Raw genomic sequence first — 18,673 nt, forward strand, 5'->3', positions numbered from 1 at the left:
TAACTTGTTCCAGAGTCTCACCCACAAAAGCCTGCCCCCTCTCCACTGTTTATACCTGGACCTCGGGACTTCTAAAACCATCTGATTTGAAGACCACAATGACCGGTTGTGGTCCCGCACAGTTAGAATTTCAGACAAATACTCGGTGGGGATCGCCCCATCTAAAGCTTTAAAAACAACCAATAAAATCTTAAAAGCTCTTCTAAAACGCAGCGGGAGCCCATGCAGGGTGTAGAGAACGGGAGGGATGAGTGCACGTCCAGATGTAGTTGTTAAAGTTAGCCAAACACCAAGTCTCTGCACCAGCTCCCCCTCCCTGCCAGAGAGTGCACGGTCGCATCAGACGCTTCACCTTTACTTCATAAAGTTCAAAAAGTTTCAGCAAGATGCAACATCTGATGACGTTGAGTCTGACGTCTTAGCCATCGCTGGTGTAGCTTCTCAGACCCATCTCTGGAAATGGGACAGACCTGGGTCAAAGGGGGGTCTGGTGCAGAACCCCGTGAATCTAAAGGCAAACACGAGGGTTACTTTTCAGTTACTGAATACGCTTTTCTTCAAATTTTCACAAGTGCTGATGCCAATTGTCTTTTAAAGTGCCCTTATTATGAAAAAGAATCCCTTTCTCTGGGATTTGGGGTGTTTTGTGTCTCTGGTGCGTCCGCACGTGGGAAAAATCTATCCATGTGGTTTCTGAATGTCCTCCGTCTTCAATCTCAGGGTGAGCTGTCCAACATCTGCACGGCTTTCTACGTCACTAGAGACGAGGTGGCTAACTGTAGCATGCTAGCTCGTTCTCAATGGAAAACAGTGCTACAACACACACTAGTTCACCATAATCTTCAAAAGAACTACTACTGTTCTGCACGTACTGACCAAAGCTGGAGAAAGAGTTATCAGCTGATGAGATCTTACCGAGCTACTGAGCATGTGCAGCTCCCAGCAAAGATAGGATAGAAGTGAGATGTCTCACTCTGGAGCTAAAACAGAGACCTGAACCACACAGGGTGAAAACAGGATGTGCAGCATAACAGAAATATGGTGTTTTCTTGAAAATGAAACCTAAAAAATATACAATTATGAACCTGAACAATAGCATAATACGGGCTCTTTAATGTGTCATGAGTAAACGTGGTGTGACCTATTAGATTTTAATATGTATGTATGTGGCAGTTTGAGGTTGTTAATATTGTCTTAACGCCATCTTGTCTTTCCCTTCCAGTCTGCGTGTGCGCGGTCAGCACACCAAGACCACCGGCCGGCGTGGTCGCACCGTCGGTGTGTCCAAGAAGAAGTAATCTCACCCCCCCCCGATTCCCTTGTTTCAATAAAACGCCACAGTGGTCAAAAATCGGTCTGTCCTGGCACTGATTCATTTGTCCTGAAGACACTGGTGCTTGTTTGGTTTTGTGGGAATTGAACTGTCGTACAGTCGGGTTTTGATGGGTGTTTCTAATAATCACCCAGTGTTCGTTAACCAAATTCTTTCCAGTAGTCGACAGGAGACCTAGTGAAATTATTCTTGCGGCAAGGGAAGCCTCTGAGGTGTGTGTGTGTGTGTGTGTGTGTGTGTGTGTGTGTGTGTGTGTGTGTGTGTGTGTGTGTGTGTGTGTGTGTGTGTGTGTGTGTGTGTGTGTGTGTGTGTGTGTGTGTGTGTGTGTGTGTGTGTGACGTGAAGCAGTTGGATACATTGAAAAATACCTTTTAAAGGACACTGCCTGCTGAATATTGCAGAGTCTGCAGTCTATGCCTGAATGCACATAGAACCTCAGGCCTGATCTTCTGTGCTATCAAGGTGTATATATCTATACCGTATATAGTAGAGAAACGTTAAGATATGGTGTCAGACAGTAATTACTCAAATTAAAACATATTCATAACCATATATGAGTTGTGCACCACACAAACTGTTTCTAAGCATATCAGGCCCTCTACCATACATGAACTCACATCACACATCTAGTATTTTAAACATAACGGGCTCTCTAACAGGGTTAAAGGGGTTCACTGAACTCACGGATTCAACATGTTAGGTCTTAAAGTCTTAAATCATTTTAAATGGGTCTTCATTGTCCTACGTCCATGCAACACTACCTCCTAATGCTCTCGTTAAATTAAAACAAATTCAACAATTATCAAACAACTCACTGAGACGCAAACGTCGCCGAGTAAAAAGAAAAATACAGGAATTCAGGGAGGGAGGGAGACGACACAGACAGACCAGGAACCAATCGGGTCCATGTTGCTGTTACGACTACAATTAAGACCAGCATGCAGCGTGCACTGCAGCCAATCGGCGCGTGTCTTTTGGGATCTAAGCAGAGTTCCTTCTTCAGCGACGTACACGTTTAGCGATACTTGGCTTGAAAAAACTGAATGTAGGGCTTAGTTGGTGTAATAAAGGTCTTAAGTTCATTCCTAATGGACTCAGTCTCAGGACTCCTGCACACGGCCTGCGCGGCACGCACGTTTCATACGCTGCGAAATCGCACGCGTGATGGCCGACATTTAATTTTCATGCAAGTGTGCTGGAAGCAGGGAAACCTGATATGAAAAGATGTTTGTCATTTTTGACGCACACACACACACTACGTTTAAATGATTGTGGATTAGAAATTACTTTCTTTGGGATTTAAAGAAAATAAATTGCATTTCAATTGGATTTTGAAAACGACATGGACTTTATCTCAGGAAAGGTAATTGAGAGATATGTGTATATATGCGGTATGTGTGTAAACAAATGTAAGAGCAAGTTATTTGATTTTATCAATGGGAAACAGACACGTGTCCTCTATCAATGTTCTCTTAAATTCCCCAAAATAACATGATTGATTCCAACGCTCTTTGCCAAGTACAAATCTCTACCTTCATTAATTTTGGGTCTTATATTTTATAGCATTGTAAAACAAAGTGAAGTGTTGTTGAATAGTGTTGAGTAAAAGTTGCATATTCCAGTCTGTGATTATCATCAACATCCATTCCTTTATTTTAGTCCAATAATTCCTAATTTCTGCTTTCAACTCAAAACTTAGTCTAATTTCCTATAGTTAGTGTTACGTAGTGTTGGAAATGAAAAAAAAAAGCGTCAAAAGTGTTGTAAAATGGGACTAAATCATAACAAAAAGTTAAAAACATTGATAAAAGCGTTAACAAAAGTGATTTTCAATTTTGACGGGAAGACAACACAAGGGCCCACACACCACACACACACACACACACACACACACACACACACACACACACACACACCAACACACACACACACACACACACACACACACACACACACACACACACACACACTTTATTTCCTGTCCTACTGAAACAAATCTTGCAAAAAATTGCGACTTACCAGATAGAAACCAGTCAGCAAAACTCTGCTAACGCAAAACACAACAGCTGAACCAAGTAATTATTACATAACATATCAGAGACAATGAGACAACCGATCATGGCACCTGTTTAAATATGTTAATGTGCATACATTACATACATTTCCAGAACTGACGTGATCATTGGATAAAGCCACGTTCATGCAAAAGAACATTTGGATCCAAAAATGCTGTCAACAGCTGAAAGAAAACGCACAGCCATGACAATTTGATATTTTTTCAAATATTTTAATAAAGACGTTAATGTTCCCAGTTACACATGGAATCTTAGAAAATCCTTTTATTATTACCGTGATATTGGAGTCCGCATCGAGAATCGTGTTATTTTTACTGGTATTGGTGCATATTTAGAGCCACGTTTTTATGAATGACATATTACACGTATTACTCAGGCTGACATATCTAAATGCTTCAGAACATATACAGTGCCAGGCAAAAGTTTGGAGATGGGAATGAAAGCGGGGGGGGGGGGGGGGGGGGGGGGGGGGGGGGGGGGGGGGGGGGGGTCCGTCAGAGAGGTCCGATCAGTCTGAACTCATTTGGAGTAAACGGCCTTATAATTTATGCATTATTAAAACTTATGAAAGCCAAATAGCCCGATGCTTCCGCCTGTAACGTCCCTTGCGTTGGCTTCCCTTCAACCATGAAAAAAGTTACCGCTTTTTCTGACATTTTTGTCACTTTTTCAGTGTTATGGGTCTTTTTTTTCCCCCCAAAGTTATTTGTTGATATTTTCAGCTTATGTTGAAGGCCGATTTTTTTGTGATGAAAAACTGAAAATGGGTCAAATTTGACCCAAAGACAACACGAGGGTTAAAGGAGAGACCTTTTACAGCTCTGTAGTCACTAGCGCTACACCCACCAGGCTCCATTTAAAAAAGCAATGCTTTTAGCGTGTATAGAGGCGACATGTTTTCCCATGTAAATCAGTGAAGTACGGGTTTACTTCAAACAAAACTAGAGTTGAGATAGAGTTGTTAACGTGGAAAGACGACCCTAAAAACAGCTTTTCATAGTTTTATTCTTTCTGTCGACTTTGAATGAAGTGTGTCTTACTTTGCTAAAATTAGCGTTTATTTACATGGAGTTTGGTGGATTTAGCAAACGCAATTTCGCGGAAGTTTTTACTTAAAAAAAAAAAAGATTTTACTCTTTAACAGAAAAGTCGACCTCCTTAGAGATCCTTTCCACAATGTTGCCAGGCAATAAGAATATTAAAATGAGCCTGTCAGCGGCAAAACAAGCATTTTTGTGATGGTAAATACAAGCTGGACAATTGTCCTATTAACTTAGATACTTACATTGTAGCGTAGGTAAATAGGGTCCACGTTGAAAAGAAAAGGATAGTTACCCTTTAATAGCACATGCAGATAATGAAATGATGAAGAGAGCCTATAAATACGCTGATGCTCCGTTAGCCGTGTAACATTTTGCAGTTCAAAACTTAATCGGAGCGTCTGTTTAAAGCAGATCACCTTTCACACAGTGTGTGTTTTTTGTTGTTTATTGTGCTGCGTCGCTGACAGAAGTAACGAGAATCATACAACAGGAAAAAAGGAAAATATTGCATTAATCATGATATACAAATATTCCATAAAAACTGAGGTAAGCTAGGAAAACGTATATGGCTGCAGGGAATATAAAGTGCATAAAAGACAAAAATGAAGCGTCTAGAGGGTTAATAACTCAGGTTTTAACCCTGGTGTCGTCCTCAGGTCAAACTAACCTGTTTCTAAGTGTTTTATATCTCAGAAATATTAGATTTCTTTCAACTAAATTACCTAAAAATAACATGGATGATTCCATACGTCCTTCAGGTAAAATTAATGATTTACTTTCATTGAATTTTTTGGGGTGTTTTATTGAATCTTATAACATTTGAATTATTTTTTTAATGGTTTCCAAACAGTACGGGGACTAAACTTTGACATCGACCCATCTGAGATCCACTCAACGTCCTCTGATCTTCACTAGTAGTCAAAAATAATTCATCATTTCTGCCTTTTTAACTAAAAACGTACGTATAATTTGATATAAAACGAGGTTTGTTGACCATGAATTCCAAGAATAAATGTCAAAACCTGTTGTTGAACCAGCTCAGGTTTTAGAAAAAAAAGCACCAAAAGCTGGGGGGGAAAAAAGTGAGAAATAAATCAGAAAAAGTGACAAAAACATTTTCATTTTCAATGTTGACCTGGAAGGACGAGGTCATGGTCGACGGGAGGACAACACGAGGGTTAAATCCAACCGAGGCTTATGGCTTTTAAAGAGACAGGAACAGAGTTAACGGGCGAGTGTGAAGTGACATTTCCATGCGAACTTCATCAACCGAATACTTTTCTACAGGAAAACATCTGGGTGTGTTCGCAGAGAAAAGAAACAGGAGGTAAGGTGGGTGTTACGGCTACATCTTCAAAGGTGGAACATGATACAACTGTGACATCATAGTAAAATAGAGCCGACAGGTGCGAGGTACCTGCACACATCTGTACAGATCTTTTAAGTTACACATTTAGAAATCAAAACGAGCAAAGGACCTGCACACACCCTCTTCATAACGAGGTTTACTACCTGACATCTCAAACTCAAACATCGCTCCCTAAAAGGTGCAGTCACCCTGTCCTACCCCAGTGCATGCTGGGATAGGCTCCAGCCCTTGACAAGATAAGCAGATTTAGAAAATCAATGGATGCAATTGCAGGAAATGTCTTTAAAGGGTAAATGCAGTTTTTTTTCCCCCAACCTGGCCCTTATGTTCCTGTGTTTTTGTGTCTAAGTGGCCGATGGGAACAAGAACCTGTGACACTGGTCCAGTATTAAGAGAGACCGCGTCAGTCGGCAGGGGGGGAACAAGCTGCAACGTGAGATTAATATTGATTGATTAGTATTGATAAAGTGTCTGACAACCTTATGGAGAGGATTTCTGAGGAGGTCGACCCTTCTGTTAAAGAGTAAGATCCTTTTGTTAAACATAAGCCCACCAGACTCCGTGTAAATAAACAGCAATTTAAGCATCGTCAAATACACAAAATAAAACCGTTTTGGGTCGTCTTTCAATGTTAACAACCATCACAACTCTAGTGTCTACATGTGACAATGTGTTGATGCTATACTCGCTAAAAGTATTGTTTTTTTTTTGTGAATGGAGTCTGGTGGGGTTAGCGCTAGCTACGTCATAGCTGTCTCTAGTAAACAGAAAGGCCTTAAATAGGTTATATCTCTTGAAGGGTTAAGGCACTTAACACTTCACCATTAAAACAAAACTGTATGTATTTAAACAATTTAGCAAAACTGGGTTGTTGTTGTTTTTTTTTTACATACAGTTTGCTCTAGCTCACATTGCTTAACCCACCGGACTCCATGTAAATAAATAGTAATTTAAGGATAGTACAACACACTTCAAACGCAACAGAAACCAAATAAAACCATGAAAAGCCATTTTTTGTCTTCTCTACACTTTTCAAAACATGAACAAATCTAGTGTTGGTTGAAATAAACACATACTTTACCGAGTTACATGTGAAATTATGTTGGTTCTATACACGCTAAAAGTATTGTTTTTTTAAATGGAGTCTGGTGGGTTTAGTGCTAGCGACCTCAGATGTTTCTGGTTCAACAGAAAAGGTCTCAAAGAGGTTTTTAAGCTCTATCTCTGAATGGATCCTTTCCATAATCCTGGCAGACACTGGGAATATTAATCTGAGTCTGTCAGTGGGAAAGGATTTCTAAGGAGGTCGACCTTTCTGTTGAAGAGTAAGATCCTTTTGTTAAACATAAAAACGTCTGCAAAATTGCATTGGCTAAACCCACCAAACTCCATGTAAAAAAACAGCAATTTAAGCATCGTCAAATACACTTCATTCAAAGTCGACAGAAACGAATTAAAACCGTTTTGGGTCGTCTGTCACTGTTACCAACCATCACAACTCTAGTGTTTACATGTGACAATGTGTTGATGCTATACTCGCTAAAAGTACTGCTTTTTTTAAATGGAGTCTGGTGGGTTTAGCGCTAGCTATGTCTGTTCCACCAAGGCTAACCAGGTGCTGGTTCTGGTTCTAGTGCCATTTTCGGTGCTGGTTCTACTCGCCAGTTTTCTGAGAACCAGCTGGATTTTCCCCCGCCTGAGAGCCAGAGCAGGGCTACGTCACAACGTGACTGCGAGTACCTCCGTTGCATCAAGCAAAACACCGTTAGGGTGAACGGACGTCCCAATTTTCCTGACAAAAAAGCCTATCGGGACCCGCTCCCAGCACCTGACGTAACCGGTTCTTATCTCTAGACCAGCGCTACGTTGGTGCTGAGTTGGAACCGGTGTTCTTGGCCCAGAACCAGGTTTATTGGTGTGGAAAAGCAAAAGAACCGGTTCGATATCTGGCACTGACTCCGAACCAGCACCAGAACCGCCTCGGTGGAAAAGACATAAAAGAGGTTTTTAAGGTCTCTCTCTGTAGGGGTCCTTTCCATAATGCTGGTAGACCCTTAAAATAATAATCTGAGTCTGTCAGTGGGAAAACAAGAACTTCTAGTGGACCACATGACGAAGACCATTTATTTCCGCTTAATACTGGACCAGTGACGAAGACTTACACACAACAACATAGGGAAATAGGGTCCAGGTCAAGATTTATTTTTTTTTAAATTACCCTTTAAGAAAAAAAAATTAAAATAAATAACTACCTGACATCTCTACACCAACTCAAATGTCGCTCCCTAAAATGTGTAGTCACCCTGTCCTACCCCAGTGCATGCTGGGATAGGCTCCAGCCCTTGGCAGGATAAGCACTTCAGATTAAAATCAATGGATGCTTTTGCAGGAAATGGGAAGGACTGAACGTTTGTGTCTTCTATTATTTTTTGGGGCATTTTGAGTGTTTTTTTTTTATTGTTTGTAACTTTTTTTTTTTTTAAATGATTTCCCTAGAGGCCACACGGCATTATTCAAGACGTTTCCCAATTTCTATATTTTTTAAATGTGCTGTCTAGATGTGTGGAGAAATGATTAAAAAAGGGGTTTCTTTTGGCGGGCGACTGTACAGCGTTTGTCTCTTCGCAGTTATGGAGTATTTGTGAGTAATACGATATTCAAAACAGAAAGCTAACGAGTTGCAGAAGCTTCACGTAAAGAGAAGAAGAAGAAGAAGAAGAAGAAGATGATCTCACTTGTCGTGTCCCGGGCCGTCGGCCACAGTGAGGTCATAATCCCAAATCTCCCTGACGACGGTAGCAAATTACCAATAAACTGTCAGAACATCTATGAATGAATGAATAAATGAATGAATAAATGATGAATGAAGGCTGTTTTTTTTTTGCTTTTCTTACCAGAGCAGCTTCCAGTAAATCTACACAAAAGCAAAGATTTATCAGCTGTGATTTAGCGGTTCCTTCTTCTCGATAAGTGCTCCTTTGGAACCCTTAATGCCGGTAATAACATGATGATGATAATAATCTGTGAAATAGAGCTCAACAGTTAAAAATAATCCCAGTTCATTTTCTCCATAATTGATTATTATCCCCCGTAATGTCTGTAATATCCGAGGTAGACTGACCCCGAGCTACGAGGTCATGGATCAACGGTTTCTGCTCCTGTGGAGGTTAGATGATGTATGACCGGGATCTTCAACAGGGGGTCAGGGACCCATAAGGGGGTCCTCAGAGTTACTGCAGGGCGGCCGCCAAATTATAAATATCTTAAAGGTCCCATGACATGGTACTCTTTGGATGCTTGTATCTAGACCTTAGTGGTCCCTTAATCCTGTATCTGAAGTCTCTTTTATATAGACCTTAGTGGTCCCCTAATACTGTATCTGAAGTCTCTTTTATATAGACCTTAGTGGTCCCCTAATCCTGTATCTGAAGTCTCTTTTATATAGACCTTAGTGGTCCCCTAATCCTGTATCTGAAGTCTCTTTTATATAGACCTTAGTGGTCCCCTAATCCTGTATCTGAAGTCTCTTTATATAGACCTTAGTGGTCCCTAATACTGTATCTGAAGTCTCTTTTATATAGACCTTAGTGGTCCCCTAATCCTGTATCTGAAGTCTCTTTTATATAGACCTTAGTGGTCCCCTAATACTGTATCTTAAGTCTCTTTTATGTAGACCTTAGTGGTCCCCTAATCCTGTATCTTAAGTCTCTTTTATATAGACCTTAGTGGTCCCCTAATCCTGTATCTTAAGTCTCTTTTATATAGACCTTAGTGGTCCCCTAATCCTGTATCTTAGGTCTCTTTTATATAGACATTAGTGGCCCCTAATCCTGTATCTGAAGTCTCTTTTATATAGACCTTAGTGGTCCCCTAATCCGGTATCTGAAGTCTCTTTCCCAAAATTCAGCCTTGGTGCAGAATTACAGCCACTAGCTCCTTATGACATCATAAGGGGTAAAAATTGAATTGAATAATTACATATACTTAAAAAGGTCTGTGTATAAAGGGTTAGGCCGCCCAGTCCGGTTTAAAATGCAACTTGATTTCATATGATATATACGTAGTAGGGGGTCCCCTGCTTCAGCCTTGTTTTAAGAAAAACACGTCTTATTCGCGATCTTATGGAAAAATACTACACTACCCACAATCCTAAGCGTAACAGCTTTAACATCTCTGATTGGTCCAACTCGCTGTTACCATGGAAACGTACCTCGCGAGCCACTGGAGCGAGCCTCTGCCATTGAAGTCTGTGATCGTTTCTGTACACACCGTCTTGTAACTTTTGCTTTTTTTTTTCGTAATGTTTTGTATAAATATTTTTTTTTATTTTGCGCTGAATCAAATGTTTCACTGTCCAAATTCCCATTGCAGCTGTTTGGCTTGGTTCCAGATGTAAAACTCTTTATATATTAGCAAATTTTTAAATGTCAATGGAACAATTGGAAAAACACGTCTGGTACACGGAGCCATTAATGAAAAAAAAAAAAAAAAGAGAAATTCTGTTGACTCTATTTTGGGAAGTGAACTTCCACCTTCAGAGAGACTGTTGTTTCTCATCCCTCCTCTGTGGGGGGGGGGGGGGAGACTTTCATCCCTCCTTCTTGTTGGGGGGGGAGACTTCTGCTGCGGTTTGCTGTGGCGGCGGTGGGGGGGCGGGGGGGTGCGGCTGGTCCTTGTGGAGCGTAGTAGAGCTCCGAGGCTTCCTCACCTCCCAGTACTTCTCATTGACCAACTCCAGAGTCGAGCCCGTTCAGAGTCTGGAGGAGGGAGGAGGGAGGAGGAGGGAGGAGGGAGGGAAGAAGAAGGGAGGAGTGGAGGGAGGAAGGAAGGAGGAGGGAGGGGGAGGGAAGAGGAGGAGTGGAGGTGAGGAGGAGATGAGGAAAGAAGGAGGAGTGGAGGGAGAAGGGAGGGAGAAGGAGGAAAGGAAGGGGGGAGGGAGGGAGGGAGAAACGAAGGGAGGAGTGAGGGAGGAAGGAGAGGAGGGAGGAAGGAGATGGGAGGAGGAAAGGAGGGGGAAGAAGGAGGGAGGGAGGGATAGAGAAAGAAGGGATGAAGGAGGGGAAGAAGGAGGGAGGGAAAGAAGGACTAGAGGCGGAGTGAGGGAAGGAGGGGAAGAAGGAAGGAAGGGAGGGATGGAGGGAGGGAAAGAACGAAATAGAAGAGAAGGATAGAAGGAAGGGAGGGAGTGAGGGAAGGAGGGGAAGAAGGAAGGAAGGATAGAAGGAAAGGAGGGAAAGAAGAAAAAAGATGGGAGGGATTGAATGGAGGGAGGGAAAGAAGGAAAAAAGGAGAGCCAAGAAGGAGGAAAGGAGAAGAAGGGAGTTAGGAAAAGGAGAAGGCGCAAAGGACAGAAGGACAAGAGGGAGGAGGGTGGAGGGAGGAGAAAGAAATGAGAGAGGCAGGGAAATAAAAAAAACACATCAAATCGTGATCCCAAGAGTTTATTTTCTCAGAAATAATTTTAAAAATGTCAAATTTATATTTAAACTTTCTTTAGTCTCAATTTTTTTTTTTTTCCTTTCTATTGGTATGAAAACTTTTGTTCTTCTTCTTCTTCTCTCCGATCATGGATTCTCTATCACGTCATAAAGAAACCGATCCAGCTCCATAGGCGTGGGGCTGGTTGTTGCTGGGTTTTTTTGTGTGAATCCATCCTTCAAAGACAGGTCCATATGTGTGTGTGTGTGTTGGTGATGTGTGTGTGTGTGTGTGTGTGTGTGTGTGTGTGCGTGTGTGTGTGTGTGTGTTATTTGTGTGAATCCATCCTTCAAAGACAGAAGACGGTTGTCTTGAAGCCAGAAAATCTTAAGAATTCAAGTTATTGAATTGAGTAAATCTCTCCATGATTAAAGTAGGTGGGAATCTCTTATGAAGACGTTGGTAAATATTGTGAAATATTAAAGGTGCACTGCCACACAAAACCGTTTTTACTTGCATTTTTTGTAAATACGTCAGGTCCATATGTGTGTGTGTGTGTGTGTGTGTGTGTGTTTGTGTGTGTGTGTGTGTGTGTGGATGTGTGTGTTATTTGTGTGAATACATCCTTCAAAGCCAGAAGGCGGTTGTCTTGAAGCCAAAATATCTTAAGAGTGCGAGTTATTATCGGTTAACGTTGATCAGTTTGATGTTTGAGCAGCCGAACGTCACTCGGCCTCCGTACGGTAGAAACCAAAATAAAAAAGGACTCACCGAGATCTGCCCTCCTCTCGTCATGATGTAGATGGTGTACTGTTTCTCGCTGATGCTGCTCAGACTGGACCCCTCTCCCCCTCCTGCCGGTCCTCCCGTGTCCTCTCCCCCGCCCCCCCCCTCCTCCCTCCGCCTGTCCTCCGTCTCCCCGTTGGTCCGTCTGTCCTCCAGCGCGATGCGCAGAGCGAGGTATTTGGACAGATGGTCCACCGTGGCGTTGGCCGTCGTCTTCACGTATCTGGAAGAGGAAAGAAAAACACTCGATGGGATGTGAGGGACGCAGGAGTAGACTGCTGGAAGACCTCCATTATCAATATTAATATTAATATTATTATTATTGATCATTTCAAAGGTCCGTAAAAGTAAGAAACCAACGGCGTGTGGGGGTGTTAGGAGTGGATCTGTTCGTTAAACATGGACGCTGATGGATGCTAATTGAATTTCTATTATGAATAATGAAAATGATGAACTTTGTTACTCCCTGTGCATCTTGATTATCTGTATTTATAGTTTTTCCTTTACAAGTATTTACTTTTTCAATGTTATTTATGGTCACAGGTAAATATCATTTATGCTAGGGTTACCTACTTTTGCTTTTATTATTTTAATTACATTTTCAATTTAGTTAGCATGCTAAGCAGCGGCAGCGGCAGCGCAGATTGTGATTGTCGTGATTGGATGACTGGCTGTCAGTCAAACTCGTTACTATGGCAACACATTACATCCAAGACCCCTGACCTGCAGTGGCCGAGATGGCTCAACAGAAATGCAAAGAAAACAACACAAATGCAATTGGTTTGGCACGATCTGTGCAAAGCTTCGCTAACTGCGCCTTTAACTGGCATACCATATGAGTGCGATGGTCTCACCTGGTCTGGTTGTAGTCCTCGGCCTGGACCAGCTCTGGGTGGGGTCTGAACACCAGCTCGATCTCGGAGGCCGGCCCCTCTTTGTGGCGCCTCAGCGGAGGCGTGGGGCTGCCGCTGTCCGCCTCGGGCCCCGAGCCGTCCTCGGAGGCACGGGGCCGCTTGCGGCTCGGCCCGGCCTCGGACGGGGTCTGCCCGGGGGGTAGGGGGGTGTGCGAGGGGGCCGAGTCGTGGGACAGGTGGGAGCGGGCATCGCCGTTGTCTTCCCCACCACTGAAGGTGGTGTTGTCACTCTCCTGAATGGGCTTCTTCACCCGGTGGTTCCTGCAGGGCGGAGGGGAACACAGTCCAATACTATCATTTAATCATTAATATCATAAAACTAGAGGGGGGCGGGGCGTTCAGGTTCTAGCCCGACCTGGCTCCTCTCATTGCCCTGTCTCTCCTAGTCATGCTGTACTAGTTTTAGACAGCTGGAGGACTTCCTTTAACACACTGAACATACTAACCTAGTAATTAACCTAGTAACTAGCCTAGTAACTAACCTAGTAACTAGCCTAGTAACTAACCTAGTAACTAGCCTAGTAACTAACCTAGCTCTGGGGAGTCACTCCCCGGAGCCTTTATGCATGTTTCCTTGGATCAGGGAGGCTCCAAAATCATGTTTGCAGCTGTTGCCATGGTACCGATAATGTTCTCGTACTGCTACATCCTGATACGCACCCTGATACATCTTGCCTAATCCGGCTACGCCCGCTACATCATGTTAAGTCCTGCCTCAGTCCTGCTACATCATGCTACAGCCCTGTACTGTCCTGGCTACGTCCTGCTACATCTCGAACGCACTGCTATGCCTTGTACATCCTGCTACATCCTGTACATCTGCATACGCCATGCTGATGCCTGTACATCTGCAAATCCTGCTACGCCTGCTACATCCTGTTCGTCCTGCTACGTCACTGATACCACGTACCGCTACGCCATGTTACGTCCTGTTACGCACTGCTGGGCCTTGTAATGCCCACAGTGCCTGCATGCCGACTAATCAAACTCTAGTTTTTTGGGACTGTTATTGCCACTCTTCATTTAACCCAACGGTCGTCAGACACCGCCTACCATGAGCTGGGTTTTGGGTCGGGGCCGGGGCCTGGGTTGGGTCTGTCCAGGTTTACCAAAAGAAGGAGTTTTCTCGACCACTGTGGCCCTGTTGCTTGCTCTGGAGGAAACTACTAGACCTGTTGGGTCCTTGTAAATTATGGAGTGTGGTCTAGACCTGCTCTATCTGTAAAGGGTCTCCAGTGACTCTCGTGTTATGAATTGATACGATAAATAAAATAAATGCTCTGGGTAGTCTGCTTGGATATCGTATTTATTAAAAAAAAAAAAAAAAGAAAAAGCCTCTAGACGCTGCAATTTTAACACATTAACTTCCGAGGCATCACACACCAAGATGAACAGTGATCTTTTCACCCCCCCACCAGTAGTCCCCAACCCCCAGGACCTGTAGCGGGCCTGCTGCCGGAGCCCCTCCTCGATGCTGGACCTCAGCACATCATTGTTGTGCAGCCGGTTGAGTCTCTCGAGGACGCGGTGCTGGTGGGCCTCGTACTCGTCACGGCTCGGGTAGATCTTCGAGATCAGGGCGTCGAAGTTGGAGTCCCGGCGCAGCGAGCGCCTGGAGACCAGCTTCTTCCTGCAGGTCGGACACTCCTTGTTCCTGAGGAAGGAGGTCGAAGTCAAGGTCAAGGTCAAGGGTGATTTCTAAAGCACATTTAGAAACCGTCACCACTGCCCCAACGTGCTGTTTAAATATAGATAACAACATGAGATAAAAAGCATAATAAATAGACGGAAAAACCCTGAAAAACTCAAAACTCAAAGCAATAACAACATAAAATGTCACAGCTCAGCTTATGTTAAAAGGAGGAGACGTATAAAAGGAAGGAGACGCATAAAAGGAAGGAGACGCATAAAAGGAGGAGACGCATAAAAGGAAGGAGATGTATAAAAGGAAGGAGACGTATAAAAGGAAGGAGATGTATAAAAGGAGGAGACGCATAAAAGGAGGAGACGTATAAAAGGAGGAGACGTATAAAAGGAGATAGTAATAAACAAAAAAGGAGAGTGTATAAAAGGAGACGTATAAAAGGAACGAGTGGATAAAGGAAGTGAGACGTTAAAAGGAAGGAAAGTATAAAAGGAGACGGATATACAGGATGACGTATAAAAGGAGGAGAACGTTAAAGGGGAGACTTATAAAGGAGGAGACGTATAAAAGGAGGAGATGTATAAAAGGAGACATGTAAAAGGAGGTAACAGTATAGGAACCATAAGGACTATATTATAAAAGTAGACTCAGATACAGAGCGATTAGGGACCACTAAGGTCTATATAAAGGGACCTTCGATACAGTATGGGACACTAAGGTCTATATAAAGAGGGACTTAAGCGTACGTATAGGGACCACTAAGGTTATATAAAGAGACTTCAGATACAGGATTGGGACCACTAAGGTTCTATTAAGAGACTTCAGATACAGTAGTAGGGGACCACTAAGTGCTATTAAAGAGACTTCAGATACAGGATTAGGGACCACTAAGGGCTAATAAAGAGGAATTCAATACAGTATTAGGGACACTAAGTCTATAAAGAGACTTAGTACAGTTATGGCCACAGGGTCTATATAAAGAGACTTCAGATACAGTATTAGGGAACACTAAGGCTATATAAAGAGACTTCAGATACAGAGATTAGGGACCACTAAGGTCTATATAAAGAGACTCAGATACCGTATTAGGGACCACTAAAGGTCTATATAAAAGAGACTCACGATACAGTATAGGGAACAAGGTCTTATAACGAGATTCAGCATATTTAGGCCACTAAGCTCTTATAAAAGAGACTTCAGATACTGTATTAGGGGACACTAAGGTATCTATAAAAGAGATTCAGATACAGTATTAGGGGACCACTAAGGTCTATATAAAGAGACTTAGATACAGGTATTAGGGGACACTAAGGTCTATATAAAGGGACGACCTGATTCAGATACTGGATTAGGGGACCACTAAGGTCCATATAAGAAGAGACTTCAGATCAGTATTAGGGGCCACTAATGGTTATAGATAAAAGATGGACTTCAGGACAGGATTAGGGAACCACTAAGGTCTATATAACGAGGACTTAGTACAGTATTTAGGACCACTAAAGGTCTATATAAAGGGACTCAGATACTGTAGTTAGGGGACCACTAATGGCTATCTATAAAAGAGACTTCAAGATACAAGTATCTAGGTGACCACTAAGGTCTAGATAAAAGAGACTCAGTTAGATTAGGGGGACCACTAGTTATATATAAAGAGACTTCAGATACAGTGAGTAGGGAGCCACTAAGGTCATATAATAAAGAGACTGTCAGATACAGGATCAGTGGACCACTAAGGTCTGCTATAAAGAGACTTCAGTACTGTAATTAGGGACCACTAAGGTATATATAAAAGAGATTCAGATACAGTATTAAGGGGACACAAGGGTCTATAAGGATAGATCAGATAGGACACTAAGTAATAAGAGACTTCAGATACAGATTAGGGACCACTAAGGGTCATATAATGAGACTTCAGATACAGATTAGGACCACTAAGGTCTATAAAAGAGACTTCGATACAGTATTAGGGACCACTAAAGGGCTATTATAAAGAGACTCAGATACGTATTGAGGGACACACATAAGGTCTATATAAAAGCGAACTTCAGATATCGGATTATGAGGACACATCTAAGGTCTATATAAAGAGCGACTTTAGATACTGTATTAGGGGACCAATAAGGTCATATAGCAAAAAGAGACTCAGATACAGTAAGGGAACCTAAAGGGATTAATAAAATAGAGACTTCAGTAAAGTATAGGGGACCACTAAGGTCTATAGTAAAAAGATGACCTTCAGTACGTTTAGGGACACACTAGGTCTATATAAAAGAGACTTCGATACAGATTAGGGGACCACTAAGGTCTATATTAAAGAGCATTTCAGTAGATGTGATTAGGGGATCACTAAGGTCTCTATAAAAGAGACTTCAGATACTGTATTAGGGGGACCACTAAGGTCTATAAAGAGACTTCAGTACAGATTAGGGACACTAAGGTCTATTATAAAAGAGACTCAGATACAGTATTAGGGGTAACTAAAGGTCTAATTAAAGAGACTTCAGATCACAGTATTAGGGACCACGAAGAGGGTCAGTATAAAGAGACTTCAGATCCAGTATTAGGAGACCACATAAATCCGGTCTATATGGAAACGAATCCAAAGACAGCACCGTGTCATGGGACCTTTAAAGAAATACAAATAACCCAGTGAGCCTTTTTCTCTCTATCCAGGAGTGATGTGTGGACTAGCCGGACCTTCCTCCGCAGCGCTGTGGAGGAAGGTCGGGCATCGCCACACCAACAGCTGATTAATCCCAAACAAGAGACGGCGAGGAGCCGCGGCTGCTCACCCGGATCGCAGCGCGGTGACGATGCAGTCGGAGCAGAAGCGGTGCAGACACTCTTTGGTTGTCATGGTGTTTTTCAGCATGTCCAGGCAGATGGGACACATCAGCTCGCTGTGCAGGGAGCGAGGAGACACCGCCACCTCCGTCCCGTCCATGATCGCCTCCTGGACGGAAATTATCCACCCCCCTATTTTAAAATACAGGGGGCATATATAACACCCCCTATGTTAAAATACAGGGGACATAATATACACCCCCTATTTAAAATACGGGGCATAAGTAACACCCCCCTATGTTAAAATACAGGGGCATAAGTAACACCCCCCTATGTAAAAATACAGGGGCATAAGATACACCCCCCTAGTTAAAATACAGGCATAAGTATACACCCCCCGATGTTTAAATACAGGGGCATAAGTATACACCCCCCTATGTTAAAATACAGGCTAATATAACCCCCCCTATGTAAATACAGGGGGCTAATAACCACCCCCCATGTTAATACAGGGGCATAATTATACACCCCCCATGTTAAAATACAGGGGCATAAGTATACACCCCCCTATGTTAAAATACAGGGGCTAAGTATACACCCCCCTATGTTAAATACAGGGGCATAAGTATACACCCCCTCTGTTAAAATACAGGGGCAAAGTATAACCCCCCTATGTTAAAAACAGGGGCATAAGTACCCCCCTATGTTAAAATACAGGGGCATAAGTATCACCCCCCTATGTTAATACAGGGGCAAAGTATACACCCCCTATGTTAAAATACGGGGGCATAAGTATACACCCCCCTATGTTAAATTCCCATAGAGGCAGATTTTTATTTAAAGGATTTTCGATACTATGCATCCTATAAAGTTCCCTTGGCCTTGGAATTAAAACCCCCCCCCCCCCGCCTGAACATTTCTAAAAGATGTTTTTTTTTCTTTATTCAACTTCAGCTGGGTGTGTTATAAATACCATGCCGATCTCTATGTAGGGTGAAGGTATGTGATTGTTGGGGACTAAAGACACTCGTGTGTGTGTGTATGTGTGTGTGTGTGTGTTGCGTGTGGGTGCGTAATATATATCTAATATAGATATATATATATTATTATACAAATCAAGCCATGTGTAATAACAGAGTGGACAATTGTAATTTCCCCTTGTGGGACTAATAAAGGCTTTATTATTATTATTATTATTATTATTATTATTATTATTATGTGCGTTTGTTGGTTTCGGTCTCTGTCCAGTGGGGTTGTGGACCCAGTCGTCATGGCGCACCATAAACTCCAGACCCCCAGTAAACCT

General features: G+C 42.6%; 2 protein-coding genes and 2 long non-coding RNA genes across 4 annotated transcripts in view; 2 read left to right on the forward strand and 2 right to left on the reverse strand.

Moving 5' to 3' along the window:
* The window catches only part of rps18 (ribosomal protein S18), a gene marked incomplete in the record, with an annotated part of 6,820 nt that extends 5,478 nt beyond the window's left edge, over positions 1 to 1,342 (forward strand). Inside the window, 1 exon segment of the mRNA XM_032519874.1 lies at positions 1,223 to 1,342. Within this exon segment, the coding sequence (XP_032375765.1) occupies positions 1,223 to 1,298 (76 nt within the window).
* The window catches only part of LOC116691952 (uncharacterized), a 20,713-nt gene extending 14,358 nt beyond the window's left edge, over positions 1 to 6,355 (forward strand). Inside the window, exons 2-3 of the long non-coding RNA XR_004332590.1 lie at positions 5,067 to 5,069; positions 6,289 to 6,355. This is a non-coding gene — a long non-coding RNA (uncharacterized LOC116691952). The remainder of the gene's footprint in view (positions 1 to 5,066; positions 5,070 to 6,288) is intronic.
* LOC116691950 (uncharacterized) lies at positions 5,885 to 9,279 on the reverse strand. The gene is made up of 2 exons (XR_004332588.1): positions 8,073 to 9,279; positions 5,885 to 5,963 (listed from the first exon to the last, which is right to left on the reverse strand). It is a non-coding gene; the product is annotated as an uncharacterized LOC116691950 (long non-coding RNA).
* Positions 9,280 to 10,105: 826 nt separating this feature from the next.
* The window catches only part of LOC116691928 (E3 ubiquitin-protein ligase RING2-A), a gene marked incomplete in the record, with an annotated part of 12,064 nt that continues 3,496 nt past the window's right edge, over positions 10,106 to 18,673 (reverse strand). Inside the window, 6 exon segments of the mRNA XM_032519852.1 lie at positions 10,106 to 10,565; positions 10,567 to 10,577; positions 12,010 to 12,247; positions 12,879 to 13,199; positions 14,377 to 14,592; positions 17,376 to 17,536. Coding sequence (XP_032375743.1) covers positions 10,409 to 10,565; positions 10,567 to 10,577; positions 12,010 to 12,247; positions 12,879 to 13,199; positions 14,377 to 14,592; positions 17,376 to 17,536 — 1,104 coding nt within the window.

This window comes from Etheostoma spectabile, chromosome 7 (genome assembly GCF_008692095.1).
Source record: "Etheostoma spectabile isolate EspeVRDwgs_2016 chromosome 7, UIUC_Espe_1.0, whole genome shotgun sequence".
Taxonomy (NCBI): domain Eukaryota; kingdom Metazoa; phylum Chordata; class Actinopteri; order Perciformes; family Percidae; genus Etheostoma; species Etheostoma spectabile.